This window comes from Eleginops maclovinus, chromosome 3 (genome assembly GCF_036324505.1).
Source record: "Eleginops maclovinus isolate JMC-PN-2008 ecotype Puerto Natales chromosome 3, JC_Emac_rtc_rv5, whole genome shotgun sequence".
Lineage (NCBI taxonomy): Eukaryota > Metazoa > Chordata > Actinopteri > Perciformes > Eleginopidae > Eleginops > Eleginops maclovinus.
The window spans coordinates 21615272-21630618 of NC_086351.1; the positions used below are offsets into that span (position 1 = coordinate 21615272).

The 15347-nt window shown below is 42.7% G+C and overlaps 1 protein-coding gene across 1 annotated transcript in view; it reads left to right on the forward strand.

Moving 5' to 3' along the window:
• zfpm2a (zinc finger protein, FOG family member 2a) overlaps nucleotides 1-15347 on the forward strand; it is a 119889-nt gene that overhangs the window by 49664 nt on the left and 54878 nt on the right. Inside the window, exon 4 of the mRNA XM_063879952.1 lies at nucleotides 7731-7855. Coding sequence (XP_063736022.1) covers nucleotides 7731-7855 — 125 coding nt within the window. The remainder of the gene's footprint in view (nucleotides 1-7730; nucleotides 7856-15347) is intronic.

A 15347-nucleotide genomic window follows, 5' to 3' on the forward strand; every position in this document is an offset into this window, starting at 1 on the left:
CACTCTGCCCATTCTCCTTGCCTCTTTTACTCTGGCTTTCTGTGCCTTGCTCCTTGGTGGGAGGGGATGGAGATTATTCAGGATCTTGTAAGATATGGGCCTCTCTAATCATAGCTCACTGCCTTTACTGTCATTCAGTCACTAAATGGAAGCAGGGTTGAAAATGTCCTGGTGACGAGAGCAGCCAGACAGCCATGCAAGTGCTTGAGTTCCGCCAGCAGAAAGGGAACTGGAGGCACCTGTAGACATGCCGCCTGTCCCTCTTTGTGGAGCAACTTTATCAGCAGCAGCCGCTCACCCACTTGCTAAACTGGAGGGCCAGTGCTCTCTTAACTTAAACATAAGATCTTTGTGGTTTGAAGCACTCGGCTGCTCTGCGCCCAACGTGAATCTGAAAGGCAAACACGACTCCAGTGTCGCCTGTCGCCCATCAAAAAATCACACCTCATGGAAAACTTGTTTCTGCTGCGTTAGCTCGAATCTAAATGCACTCAAACAGACTGTTGCACTGGAGCAAGACTCCCCCCCTCTTCCCATCTAAAGAAAGAATGAAAGAGGGAGAAGGAGAGAGTGGGTGAAAGATGGAGATGGAGGAGGAGGAGGAGGAGGAGTGAGAGAGAGAGGGGGAGAGAAAAGTCAAAAACCTCCACATAACAATGCCGGAGAAAAATCAGAACATTTTCCACCGAAAGATGGGCCATTTCCAAATCCTTGTGCCCTATCAGACAAATTAAAGTAAATCAAGCATGAAATGAAGCAGAAGAGCCCGGAGATAAGGCTCCTTTAAGTCGTTTACAGATTAGGACAGAGAGAGAGAGAGGGAGAGGTGCATCTGGTCTCTGGCAGTGAAGGAGGCTAGTTTCTCATTTCACAATAGCAGCCTGTGTATAGGATTACTCTCCCCTGTCACCGACATGAGGAGCAGTGGGGGAATAGACGTCCACAAAATGTGTCTAAATATGTCCCCTCAGAAATGTTTCCAACCCCCCCCCAAAAAAACACTCTTGGTGTCGACCCTGATGTGACACGCGATAAACAAACATGTTTGACCCGGTGTATCGTTTTCGATTTGTTCGGTATTTCAGCTGCCCCTTCACCTTTTTCTTATGCTCAAGAGGCTTCATCACCATGCGGCTTAAAACAAATTCTAATGAATTCAGGATTGGCCGAGCAGCATCACATGACTGTACGGCTGTCAGCTCCTATGCGCATGTTAAGCACGCCTCAGATCAGGTTTGGGGGGGGGGGGTGGGGCTGGGGGTGGAGGTAGGAGAAGCGGGGGGGGGGGGGGGGTGTACAAATTATATTCTCAAAATATGATTTTGTTTCAATGTCTCATCGCTCTGTTTAATATGTACGTCTATTTTCTGTCTTACATCAACACATTAATTGCTGTTTTATTTTAGCACTCAAATAATCAAAACATAATTATGGAGCTAGTTGCTCGTGATATTTTACAGTGCACTCACACTCTCATCCCACTCATGCATGCACGCCAATGCAACTAAACAACCCCCTTCCACACACACATTTGCCTACACACACAGAAGCACCCACACAAGGTAAAGGGCGCTCTGCTCTTTGATGCTGCACGTCAAGCTCTTGCTGGATTTTATTTCACTCCTTCCGTGTATCTTTTCTGGAAGTGATGAGAGGTGTGCTCGGCTGCGGCGCTCAGCTCACTCCGAGAGAGACGAGATCTGGCCCGCTTGGCCGGGTAGCTGCTCTCCAAAGCCCCGACCTTGACCTTCCCCGGCCCAAGTCTTAGGTTTAGCTGTTTTATCGCACTATCTCCAGGCATTTAAAAATACTCCTGAAACTCAATGATTTAACCCGCTTTTACGCTGTTCACATCAAAACTGGATGAAAAAAAGCTTAATCCATCTTATCTGTTGACTGTCAAACTGCTCCGGCTAAAACCTACTCACAAAAGACAACTAGGTCACCCAGGAAAAAACAGAATTCCCCCGTTACCCAGGGGAAGTTGCAGCCTGGTAATTGACTTGGGAGGAGATTCAGGAGCACTTTTAAAAATAGTCTCTTCCTGAATTAACTGCAGAATATCAAGACTTGGAGGTGGCAATGTTCACTTGTGTTCCTTGTGTCCTTCCAATAAAACACGTTGATGTCATGTTTTTTTATTTATGACTGAACAGCACCTTCCCATTGAAGCTTAAGTCTTAGACTTTGCAATCCATCAGTCTCAAATACATGCATTCCCATTGCCATCAATTACTCATTCATCCTGTCACACTCAGGTGGAGAAATGTCCTTTTGATGGTTAGGAAATTTTGAGAAAAGCATTTAAAATAATCAGATTCCAGCAGAGTGGTGTGTGTCCTCTAGATGTTGTCGGTGATAGAGCGATATCTCGGCGTGAGGACAGTCATTCTTTAGGTTTCGCTGTCTCCCTTTACATGCTATCAATAGAAATTGCAAAGCTTCTCCGAAGATGGATGTGTCAGAGATTGTTGTCAGCAAGCCTGCTGCTAACTTCGCCAGGCTTTTGATAAAAAGGAGTGCTTCACAGCTGGTATATTTCAATTGTTCAATGACACCAAACAGCAGGGTTGGTAATGTACTGCAGGAACAAGTTCTTGTCTGGGAGTTACAGTTTGTTACAGTGTGTGTGTGTGTGTGTGTGTGTGTGCGTGCGTGCGTGCGTGCGTGCGTGCGTGCGTGCGTGCGTGCGTGCGTGCGTGCGTGCAGCTTAACTTTCTCAGTTCTTTATTACTCGAATTACTGCAATTCAAATTCACCGATGGCCATGGCCAGATTCCGGGTTATAATAAACAAAGAGTCTAGTCTCCCTAGGAATTATTTCCACACGTCAGGATTTACATCGACTGCCAACATTCAATGCCAATGCAGGAAGATGTCAACTATGTAGTGGGCCGGAAAGCAAGTGCGTGTAGGTCGAGCGGATGGGCATGTAGCGCTTCTGACTTGTCACAGTCCTGTCGCAGACCTGCACACATGGTTTGCCTTTTCATTAGGAATAGTGTTTGCTCTCTGGCAGGGAGTTAGATGAGAAGGTGGATACCACTCTCTTATCTGCCCGTTAAATAGAAAGGTACAGCCAGCAGCTAGTTAGGTTAGCTTAACACAGAGTGTGGAAACAAGGGGGATACAGCTAGCTCTCTCCAAGAGGCAAGAACCTAACTTTTGCATGTATAAAAAGTGAAGGGTTGTGTGTTAAACATAGATACAGAAGGAGAGTATAATCCACATTCCCATTCAGATCAACATAGCAGGATGAGGTTGAAACACCTATATTCCTAGCTGTGTCATTGAAAACAATACTGTATTAGATCCTTCTACAAGCTTGGGTTTCAGTTCTCCGCCCTTCCAATCCCCACAACGGCCCCCCAACCCCCTGCTCAGCCTGAGTGGAGTGTCACAGCTAAAAGGCCCTAATCCCTTTGGATTGTTTAACTCTTTTACCCCCAAACCCACCACAGCCTGACAACAAGCCTGACCTGAAGGGGTGAATCCCGCTACCAAATCCCCCCCCATCCTTCTCCCTCACACTCCCCCCCTCCTCACGTGACCAAACTCATACGGTTGTCCACTTTCTCCCCACTGTTCAGGGCCAGAAGCAGCCACATCTAGGCAGGTTAGGCTGGGTTTGGGGAAGATGGAGATGGTTGAGGAGGGTGAGGAGGAGATGAAGGTGATGAGGGTCCTCCACTGTTTTAAAACAAGCGCCTTGCTCAGAGATAATAGTAGGGGCTGTGGGTTATAAATGATGCATTTTGCTCACTAGGACCTGATAATAGCGGTTTAGGTAGGGGGGAAGAAAGTTCATCGCGCTCTTATCAGAGCTCTGTGACATTTCTCCTTCAGCTGTAAAATTTCATATCACATATCTGCTTTAAAGATGTGGCACCTTTTGTTGAACCGATAAAGTACGTTCCATTTCACCCTATACGCCTCTCTCATGGTATATTAATTTATAGCCCATTTACGGGCTCTATAACGCAGCCTGTCAGTCAGTGGAGATGACTGGGATTCAGCAGGACATCTGTGAATTGCCACGAACAGGTTATTGAACTTTGAACAGCAAACATTTGTATGCTCTGAATCAAAGGTACTGCTTGATATCAATAGGGATCATCTGCTGTGTGAAGCTCAAGCATAATTTTGCAATTGTCTCTACTGGTGTCGTTATTTGTTACCCGTAATTTTCCTTATTGAGATAAAAGGTGTAGTAAACCAAATATATTTATCACAGGAAATGTATTTTTCTTTAACGTGGTTATTTAAACTAGTGAGAGAAGTCACATTCATGTTGAAAGTAGCCCAAACAGATCCATTTCTTTAACAAATGTTAATCTGCGGTAGCAAGTTGATGTCATTTGTCATCTGTGACCACTAGCGGAGACCTTACCCCTGGGCCAGAAATTATATTAAAGAGATCAGGCTTACAGTTCACGTGCCTAATAGAGTCATTCATACTGATATGTGAATTTATCATGCATTTCAAATAATAAGGTAATTTAAAAAAAAAAACATTTCAGTTACATACTTCAAACCTGTTTGATTAAAAGAAGGTTGACCAATAACAACAATTGATAAATCCATAACATAATTGGCAGATTAATTGATAGGGAAATACTTGTTATTTGACGCTTAAATATCTAACAATACCATTTAAAAGTGTAAAGAGATAAGTCACCTGTTTTAGGATCTCTGTCAGTCAACACTTTATCTTTTAAATCATTCCAGGCTGGCGTCCTGCCACTAAGTAACTCATTAGTATTCAGTCTAATACAATTGAAGGGAGAGATGAGGTTCCCTATTCCTCTAAACCATAACAGAAATGAGAGGCAGGACACACATTAAAAAGCACAAAAAAACCAAAAACAAACAGATGCCAGTGTGGAGCATCTTGGGTGCTATCTGAGGAGGATCTCTCCATACAAAGGGACATTCATTGGGTTGCCAAGTATCTGTGGAGTGCAGGAACAGACCCTAGAGTCTAGCGACAGATGATGATCTTATCGAGGGAGGGGTGGGGCATCGGGGGTAGGTGGTAGGGTGGAGGAGGGGGTCTGGGGTGTAGAGGGTGAAGGTAGCAGAGAGGGTTTGGTTGGAGGAGGGGGGTACAGCGCTTGAGCCACATAACAAACTCTGGTTTGCCAAGTGTGTGGCATTTGAGAATCAGCTGATGAGGAACGTTGAAAAAGGACACCAACTTTGGCTCTTCTATTAGTCCATTCTTGGAAACTTGACTTCTTTATTTGTAAAAGGGTAGGGATTTGTGGGCTTGTAGGATATTAAATTATCTCTATGACATCAGGAGTTTTTTAGCCACAATTCAAAAATTTGATACTAGCCCTGATGATAACAGAACACATCTGTCTGTAGATGTCTGCAATATTACTAACTTCCAAATGCTCATAGGGAACAAGCAGACAGTACATGAAGGGAACTCATTATTCATCCATGCATGTTTTTGTGGAGATCCTCCACCAGTATCTGCAACAGATGTGACAAGCCATCTGTGAGCCAAGGTCCTCAGGCAACATTTGGTGAGAGATGCACACAACTGGCATCGAAACATTGCGGACGAAAAACCGCACAAATTAAATCGAACCCTGTTTCTTCCCCCCTTTCTTGCACCTACATCACCCATTACCCCGTTTTGTCCAAGCATCCCACCCAAATAAAATGAATGACGGGTAAAGGAAAGGAATCAAAATCGTTGGCTGAGAATGGCTTGTGCTGTTTGTCAAGCGGGGCTAAACAGGAACTTGCATCCAAGCGGTTAAAGGCCGTGGGTCTTATCTGAGGACAAACAGAATGCATCAAGCGGTGGCTGTTGCTCTCAGTGATGACGACCAGCTGTGCACCGATGTTTAATTATTTCTCTGTAATGAGCTTACCCACCTTCCACTGCAGCACCAGGAAGACAGCATGGAACACGGGAGGGGAGACAGAGTGAAAGAAAGAATGAGATAACGCTGTCCAGATTATCTTATTGTTGGGCCTATTCCAAAACTGTGCCTGCATTTCCTCTAAAAAAGAACTTGTGTTTAGACCATGTGTTGGTGATGCAGTTTTTTTTACCTAAGATGTGGTCCAACAGTTGAATTTGTATTATGGCTGACATTTAGCTTTTTATTGTTACCACAGTGACCACCACCAAAAAGTATATGATCAAAGAGACATCATTTGGAGATGGCAATATTACTAACCTGATGTTTCGATCATGTATGCATGAAAAGGTGCACATGAACGCACATTTCCATATTAGCACAACAGACGGACACAATAGCGTGCAGCAGATACACGGCTGATATTTACCAAGTAGAACAGGGCTGAATAGGTCATTATAGCACAAACGCATCAGAAAGTTCAGTGATCACTTCAGCACATCCAGCTTGACCCGAATGCCCTGAATACTCATTAGTCACATGTGTGGACAAATAGGTTAAAGACACAATGTTAACAACTCATGTAGAGTTTGTTTGAATATTAATACATTAGTTTTATTTGCCTAGAGCGATAATACATTTTTGGCAGGTTGGCTTCCTGGTAAAAGGTCAATCTTTCTGTTGGAGGATCCCCGAATAATTATGATCTTCTGTGGCTGGCCCTAATATCCGACCTCCCAAAGATCACTCAAAAAATCAAACAGTCCCACATAATTTAAGGCTAACATATGACTAGCCAGCAACGTCCAATTTTGAAAAGTGAAACCAATGCTGCAGTGCCCTTAACTTGCAGTTTTCCCAACAACCATCAGGGTTACAAGAAAGTATAGAAGTATACAGTATTAGAAAATGACCCATCTTCTCCAATTAGTGATTACCTTAGTAAATATGTTTATGGTGTCAATAAATAGTTTTACATCATCATACATCGAAACGATAAACTTTAGGCTTTATAATTGGACTCCACAAACCTACGAGTCACATCATGGTGACTTTGTCTGCTTCTTAAACCCAATTGATACTCAGAACTGATTCAATTGTCCTTTGTTTCAGTTTGTGGAACTTGTTCAGAAAGTTTATAAAATCAGATAGAACTTGTAGCTACAGACGTCTGAGCTATCACACTTCCTCTAACAAGACTACTCAGAGTTGTCAAGGCAACCAGACGGAAATCTACAGTTGAGAACCGTCGACACACACTCATAGACACATGCACACACCAACACGCAGGGAAACATCCTCTCTGGAAAACTATGTCACGGCCTGCCAAGGGGTTTATCATAACTATTTGATTAATCACCATCCCAAAAAGTACACTGAATCTAAGAGATAAGATAGTGCGGGGTGACAGGGAGGTGAGCACCGGTAGTTCTTCCAGTGCTATCCGGTTTCACTGTTAATTAACTGGAGCTCTGCACAGCACTAACAAGGCCCCAGTCTTCCTGGAGCAACAGAAATAAGCCTGCCACTAGCTGCTCTCGCAAGCCAGCGAGCCTGCACTGTCTCACAGAGATTATCTCCACACAAGACACCTTTCAAGTAAGGTTAGCGTGCCATGTGTCTGAAGAACACCATCAGATGGATGCTTACTTGATTTGCTTATCCATTTTGAAAAACCTTGGCTGTAACCTTCACTGTTTACCGCAGAGCTTTGAGGCAATAATATAATCGCACATGTACCGTAGGTTTGGGTTAAAGGACAATGAATGAACGCCACTGTGATTTGATGTGGAACTTGTGCACTTTAAGGAACACTATGGCTCAATGCTTTGGTTTCTGCTGTGATTTTAGGAGAGCTGGATGCGTTCCTTAAAGATGGAGAGCGTCGGATTCACAACCGGCACCAGCTCCCTGTGGGGACTACGTGGGGTCCGTTCGAGGGGAAGATCGAGATGAACCCTGAGAGCACTGCAATGGTATGTCCTTGATATTTTAGAAAACTTTTGTGAAATTAACCCAACCAAAACAAACTTGATTGGTTAGAAACAAACGGATACAATTATTAAAACTAGTAGGGCACTCAACGCAGACCTCTACTGTATACCAACACCAAATGGCCCATATGGCAATTTAACCAAAGTGAAAAATAAATTGTACCTGCCCAATGATATGTAACCACTCAAACCAAGTTCTTCCTTGGCTGTACAAGCTGTAATACATCAAACTCATTGGGCTCTATTGAAAGGTTTATTGTAAGGTGTTATATTTGATCCAAGTCTTTTATTATAAATTAATTGTGCTCTGAAGCACTTTTTCACAAGGTAAGTGATCAAACTGTCTATCGGTGTGGTACATATGAGGGCTTAAAAGACAAAGGAGAATGTCACTGTCATTGGTAATGACTTATCTCAAATGTATATACAGCTATTAATTCAGGGTTGTAGTGGTTGTTTGATTTATCCGGCACTATTTACTATCTACGCATTTTAAACACCTTTTATAAATGATGCCATATTTTATAGGGTTTTGTTTGGACTGAAATAACTTTATTTGGTCAAACTTTGCCTTTAGCAACCATGGAAACATGATTCCTAGAAAGTTGTACGATCTAAAGACCATATTAATGGTAATTCCCATGACAGGAAAACCCATTGAGGTGACTCTGCTGGGATCCAACTACCCACCAACAAAAGGCTTTGAAGTGCATCCATTTTAACCATTTAATCTGCATATTTTATGAGAAAACACTTTTAATTTGTGGATTTTGAGCTCAGTCCAGGCTTCAGTTGAGTGAAGGCACAATCCATTATTTTTGATGTTACCCTGTACACAGCAGCTTTTATATCTCTTTTTCCAAAAGATCCCAGCAGAGGCTCGTGTTGACCTGCTGCTCTGGTGGAGTGACAAGCCCTCCACGGGTTTGATTCCTCATTCTGCATTCGGATTAATTAAGAAATTCCCATTAAAATTGTAACCAAGCTCCCATTCATCTTGTTAGGAAACATAAGGAAAAGTCCATGAGGATTGTCGGACTCAGAGGCACTCCACGCATTTTCCCAGATTCCCTAAACTTTATTAAACCATTTGCAGAACAGTTGCGACTGTTTTCTAAGCTCCCCTCTTGGTTTTGAAGTCATCAGTGGCTTTCAATAACTCCGTATTATAGCCATGAAATACAGCTTCTCTCAGGGTAAAGCCAGTTATCCTTGGGCGGAAAAATGATTTTTTACAGAGCAACACCTCAAGTTGCCTTCCAAAGTAACACTCAAGATATATTTCTCCAGCGATCTCGGCATGAATTTCCCTGAAAATGCATCCAATACCAACCTTCAACTGTACCTCAAATGACTCTCACCAAGTGATGCCATGTAGTTTATCTTTATGAGTTGTTGGTGCTTTTGGTAGATACAAACTTTACAAATTATGCACACCGCATGCTGAACTAGATGCACAAACTGATTGTTGCTCTTGGCTCTTAACTAACTGCCCTCTCAGGAATACATTGCCATTTTTCCACATCCTCCTTAGGTTTTCTCTCTTTTTTTTTTTCAATCGAGCAGGTGCTGGTCATCACCTGTAATAGGCTGTGGAGGGGTTACAGAATATGCCTAACCTCCCTCGCAATTAAAAGCAGAGGAAGAAGCTTTGGCACATTGCCTTTAAGGATCTCATGTGTGGCTATTCTCCTGGGGCCCCTCTCAATGCTTTGCTGCTTGCCCTCCTCCTCTCTTAAGTTTCATCTCTCAAATGGGGTAGTGGCTGTTAGCAGCTTCTCACTATCTCTCATTAAAGGCTAGGTCAACCCAACTGGCATGTTTTGTTTTAGTGAGCCTCCTTTTAGGATTTTTAACTTTGTTCCTTAAGCTAAAAAATATCAGCCAATTCTGGTATTTTGTACATCGCGGGGGAATCGTATCACTTACAGAAGCATCGTTTTATTTTTGTTTAAATAAAAACATGCAGTTATTGAGCTGTTGCCTTGTTTAACAATCAGCCGTTGGCAACATCTGCAATGTGGTGCCGCATTTATCTCAGTTATTTCAGTGGGAGGCGAGGGAGTTGTGGAAATCTTCAAACACTGACATATCAAAACAACATCCCTGATGCCACACCTGGAGAGGTTGGAATAACAAAAAATGTAAGTGTGAGGAGAGAAAGAAGAAGAAAAGAAAAAGCCGGCTAGTTTTGATGCATGTCAGGGGCGGCCAAAGGGTCAGAAACGCGGCAGAAGGCGTTTGAGGTAGAAATAAAGGCTCATTGCTTCACGGGTCTCAGTCATTCTGATGAAGTGTGACCTCCACAGACTATTAAATGTCCTTTCACTCTCTTAGATTTTTTGAATCCATTGAGGTGAATGAATTACCCAGGTATATGGCAGGACTGACACCTCTCTCATGCCTGGAACACACAACCTGCTGCTGAGATATTGATATGCCCTCTCTGAAATCAAACATATTTTATCCCTTCATCCAGACACGTCATTTAAGATATGACTTTTTAGAGGTCAAGCTATTTCGGTCGAGCCGCCGCATACGGTGCACAGGTTGGCAATTCTTGGCATTGCGCCCGGAGGTGTAATGTCTTCTTAAAGTGGCTTATAGTAAATAATGAAAATACGGTGAATTTAAACATTCAACTGGACATGAGTAGCACTTTGGCACAAGCAGAGATATTTAGGAGCGGGTCCGGATGGTGTCTGGGGAGTCGTCCTGTGGAGTCTGATGGAGAGGTGGGGAAGGATGGGAGGAGGAGGGGAGGGTTACCGGTCCCTGGAGGCAGCAAATGGGAGCAGGAGCTGGAGCTAGCCTAGCTGTTTGTGCCTTGGTGTGGAAGCCGATGTAGGCTGGCTGCTGGTGGGAGACAGGCCTCAGTAGCTGACCGGAGTGATGGATGATGCTGAGAAATGAACAGTGAGTGGAGCGTTACATGCAGTTGTACAGACAGGCTTGGAAAGAGAGGTGTAAAGCTTGAAAAAGAAAGAATGAAAATGGGGCACTAGAGGGTGGGGGAGGAGGGGAGGAAGCAGGAGAAAACAGAGGGGGGAAAAGCATGACAGGAAATCTGGGCATCTGCAGGACAGAGATAGGGTCACATCTCGACCGTTTATCAAAGAGGAAAGCAGATTTCACAGCTGATGGGTCGGCCGTGGCAGGTCTGTAGACCCCAGGGGCTCAACTTGGCATGAGGTGCTTGAGTTATAGTTATTGCTGGTGCAGACCTGTTAACACAATCACATTGAATTGTGTTGGACGGATCATATGGCTTTTTTTACTGTGGTTTTTTTATACATTCTTTATTAGAGATGCACAAAGATAGGAACAGCTCATCAGTATTAGAAGATAAAGGTTTTAAAACTAAATCTAAGCAGGATTTTTTTCTTCTACATGACAGGCCAAACAGATAAAATAAGTCTTCCACTACAGGAGACTTTATGTTCTGTGCAGTTAGGTGGAAAATGATTTGCGTGTATATCGTCAATGACAGTTGGCAAAAATGAGTTGGAAAAGATCCAAATATCAGATATCATGCAAAACTATTCTTTTCATTCTTATCACATATTGACTTACCTTTTGGTCCGAATACAGATCAAATTCAACATGAATTTTAAGATATTAATTAAAGGAATTAGTTAACCTTCAAGCCTTAATCAAAGAAACTCAAGTCTAACCCTAACCCTAACCCTACTAGATTGCAAGAAAGAAACCAAACTCTGAACTGAAACTTAGTTACTGATTAAATCCCTTTGTATTAAGCTAGGCAAAGGTAAGGAAGCCAGAAGAAGTAGCGGCCAAAAGCAAGTAACAGAGAGCAATACAGAAAATATGAAAGAGGAAAATAATTGAGAAACAATGAAACAGGAAGAGTTGGCGTTTCTGCTGTTGTCAGCCACGTTCTCTCCTCTAGTCCTGTTCCTCTCCTCTCCTCTGCTCTCTGTCTGACTGATGGAGCTGCCAGAGTGCCGTCTCATCCCTCACTTCTCTCACTGATCAATCAGACCATTAGACTCCAATTACAGCCGCAGCCCCGGCGCAGGTGAGCGACGAGCACATTCAGTCGACTGCCGACAACGCCTCCGCCCGACTCCCTCACACTCTCCAAATTAACACAAATTAATAGTGACACTCAGACATAAATGTCTGCAATCGGGGGGCCAAATTAACAGTCTGGGTCGAAGCTATTGAGTAGCAGGTGTCTTTAAAGGCGGTAATTACCTATGCTGGACAGAACCGGGAGGAGAAGCTGGCCCACAGTTTGCCTGGAGTAAGAGGCCTGGCCCCGGTGAGCCTGGCTCCCATTGTAGGTGTAAATAATTGATTGGGAGACAACCTATTAATGAGCAGCAGATTTAGAGCTCTGTTGTAAATGTGTGTTGATGAGGGTGTTGCCGCCTCTTGTACAATTCCTTACCAATGCTAATTACTGGGGCTTAGTCAAGGTGCACTGTAATGAGACTGGATTCACTAGAATTCTGGTCTGTATGTGTTTTGAGGGCCCTTTAGTGCAAATGACATGCTAATTGTAATGGAGAACACTTCCAGATTGAAATCTATAATGCTTTTTGTATCTTGTTCCCTATCTTAATAAATCTATTGTAGCATTACAAGTTAAATTAGCTGTGAGGATATTTATGATAAAACAAATCTACTATTATTATCTATGTTTCAAACAAGTGTCCTGAAACAAAGACAATGATTTGGAAGATTTCAAGGGCATAACACAAGTAAATAGCCTATTTAACCTTAATAAAATATAACCATGCTACTCTTATATTAAAATCATCAAAGTAATACGTATGTTTTCCAAAATAAAGGACATTTAGTGAGTACATCACCGTAATATTTTTGTTCAATTCTATAAATTAGAATTGTTTAAGGTACAACATGAAGGTATTGTTAATGATTTTAAATGGTGTTGAGTCTCATATTTTGCTAACACTGCATTAGAGCATTAAAGGCCTGTGTGCTGTTCGCACATGTGCACAAAGTGTCTGTGTGTACTTGCACTTAAATGGGTCGTACTGTATGTGTGGGAGGGCATGTGCCAGCGCCTCAGTGTGCGTGTGCTGCAGACTGTGTGCTGTTTTCTGCTGCGAACAGAGAGCTTTAGCTTGTAGACTACAGAAGAGCGAAAATGTCAAGATACTGTCCTAATTTTCACCTGGGACAGAGAGAGAGGCAGAGGCTGTCAACCGATGGAGTGTGATTATTGTGTAATTTAGTACAACGGTAGGAATATGGGCCTGTGCAACCAAAAAATGCTCAAGAAATTATTCAGCCCATCACTCAAGCCATTTATCTCCCGCCTTTTTTGCCCACCCTCTCCCTTGCAATATGTTTATTGTTAGCTACCCCTAAACTTTAACAAGTGGTGGCGGATTTTTCTGTTCAGAAATTATATTTTTCTTCTTGTCATTGCTTCATTAATCAAGAGGAGGCATTCTGAAAAATGTTTTGTTTTGGAGGCTGCAATCTATTTTGTGTGTGTGTGTGTTGTAGTTAATCTGCGCCCGTGGCAGGTTTCCCCTCCGAAACGCAGCGCTAAGCAGCGGTATCGCAGGCCTATTGTTGTAGCCTCTGTCATAGCAAGGAGAGCCTGATGCAGGCCTGGGCTCGCCTGATAAGGAAAAGAGGATTCAACATGGCTGGAAAGGAGAATCAGTGGGACTTGAGAGTGGAGTACGGATGGGGCAGATGCGCTCACACACACACACACACACACACACACACACATACGTACAGAACCATGCACACATGTTCTACACACATACAGTCACACATGAGCCGACACACACACAAATCATCACCATCATCACACTGGCACATGCCCAGGCAATTATTTACAGTAACATCCAATTACATATGCAAGAAGGCACCCCAGGATAGGGACTCTCTGTAGCTATAGCTGCTAAATGACACACACACACACACACACACACACACACACACACACACACACACACACACACACACACACACACACACACACACACACACACACACACACATACATAGGCATTCTGAAATATGCATGCACATAAACAAACAAGCTAAATTTGAAACATTCTGATTTATGCATTTAAAGGTGGCCTGCGCTTTCTATCTGTAAGTCACACTGCCTCGGATATGGTTTTGAAAATGTCCACCATTATCAGGACTAACAGGATTTGAATTTCTGTGTTGGACACACAAATAATTTTGGCACAAAAGAATGTGGCTTCATCTAATGAAATAATGGGCCCAAATTTTAGGCGGAGAACCAATTTGTGATTGCATGCATCAATTATTTCTTGGATTTAAACCAATATCAGGGCTGGGGTCTCTTCAGATGGGTAAAATGGTAATTATCTGGCCTGCTTTCCCTTGCACAGTGTCATCCATATATTTATCGATGGTATTATTGATGGTTTTCATGTTCTAACATTCAAAAAGGGGGAAACATGAAAGCAAATTGCATTGAAATAGCCGTCTAAATCTGGGATTTATTTTGCGAAGATCAACATGAAATTGATGTCAGTTTGTGAGTCAGATGGATAATGGTTTGTGGCAAACTAACTAGCATTGTTTTCTTTATTGCTGCATATATATTTATTTCCCTAGCCTGCACTTTGAACATTTCTGTGCATGGCTGGAGCTCATTGCCGCCCACAGCTCCATGTGTTAGCTGTGAGGCACTCACTCAGTCAGCTATAGTCAGAGCTATTATGGCCACAGCCAAGCCCCACTGTTTGAGAGATAATGCATGGTTGACTTGATCTACAAGTGAACCTGACATTTTGCTGTCCTTACATCACAACACAACTACCGAAACTGATATGGCAGGTCCCCTGATAAGCAGTGCAGGACTCACTGATTTGCTTTGTGCTCACTGTAATGGCTGCATGCTTTCCTCAAACATGCCAAGGATGCAGTGACGAGATCTACACAAATATAAAGACGGGGAACTAATTGCAGCATATTTCGGTGAGCACTCTTGTAAATAGTTCTGAGCAGATCATTTTGAAACTTAATCCACACCTGCCACTGATAGAAGTTACTCTTTAAATATTAAAAAAATAAACGTTAAAATACAATGCAGTTGATGAGATTTTACTTATGTGTTGTGTACAAATTAAGAATTCAGATGATTCAACCTTTAAAATCACCCCTACCTGAAAGGCTTAAGTTGGTCTCCTTTGGTCTCCTCTCCTAGCATAGTGACATCACTACGTAACACTTGCGCCTGTACACTCTAAAACATTGTATATGATAGGCAGTTGGCCAGTCACAACAGAGCCAGCCATCTAACCAATCAGAGCAGACTGGTCTTTTTGAACATTAAAGCATGTAACCACGTCAGAGTAGAAGCACATCATACAAATAAGAACCTGATAATAAGTATTATGTAGTATATTGTCTTCAACTTGTATTTTAATATTTCATTGTTTTGTTTTCACACTTGCTTAACTAAAACATCGGAATAGTTCTGATC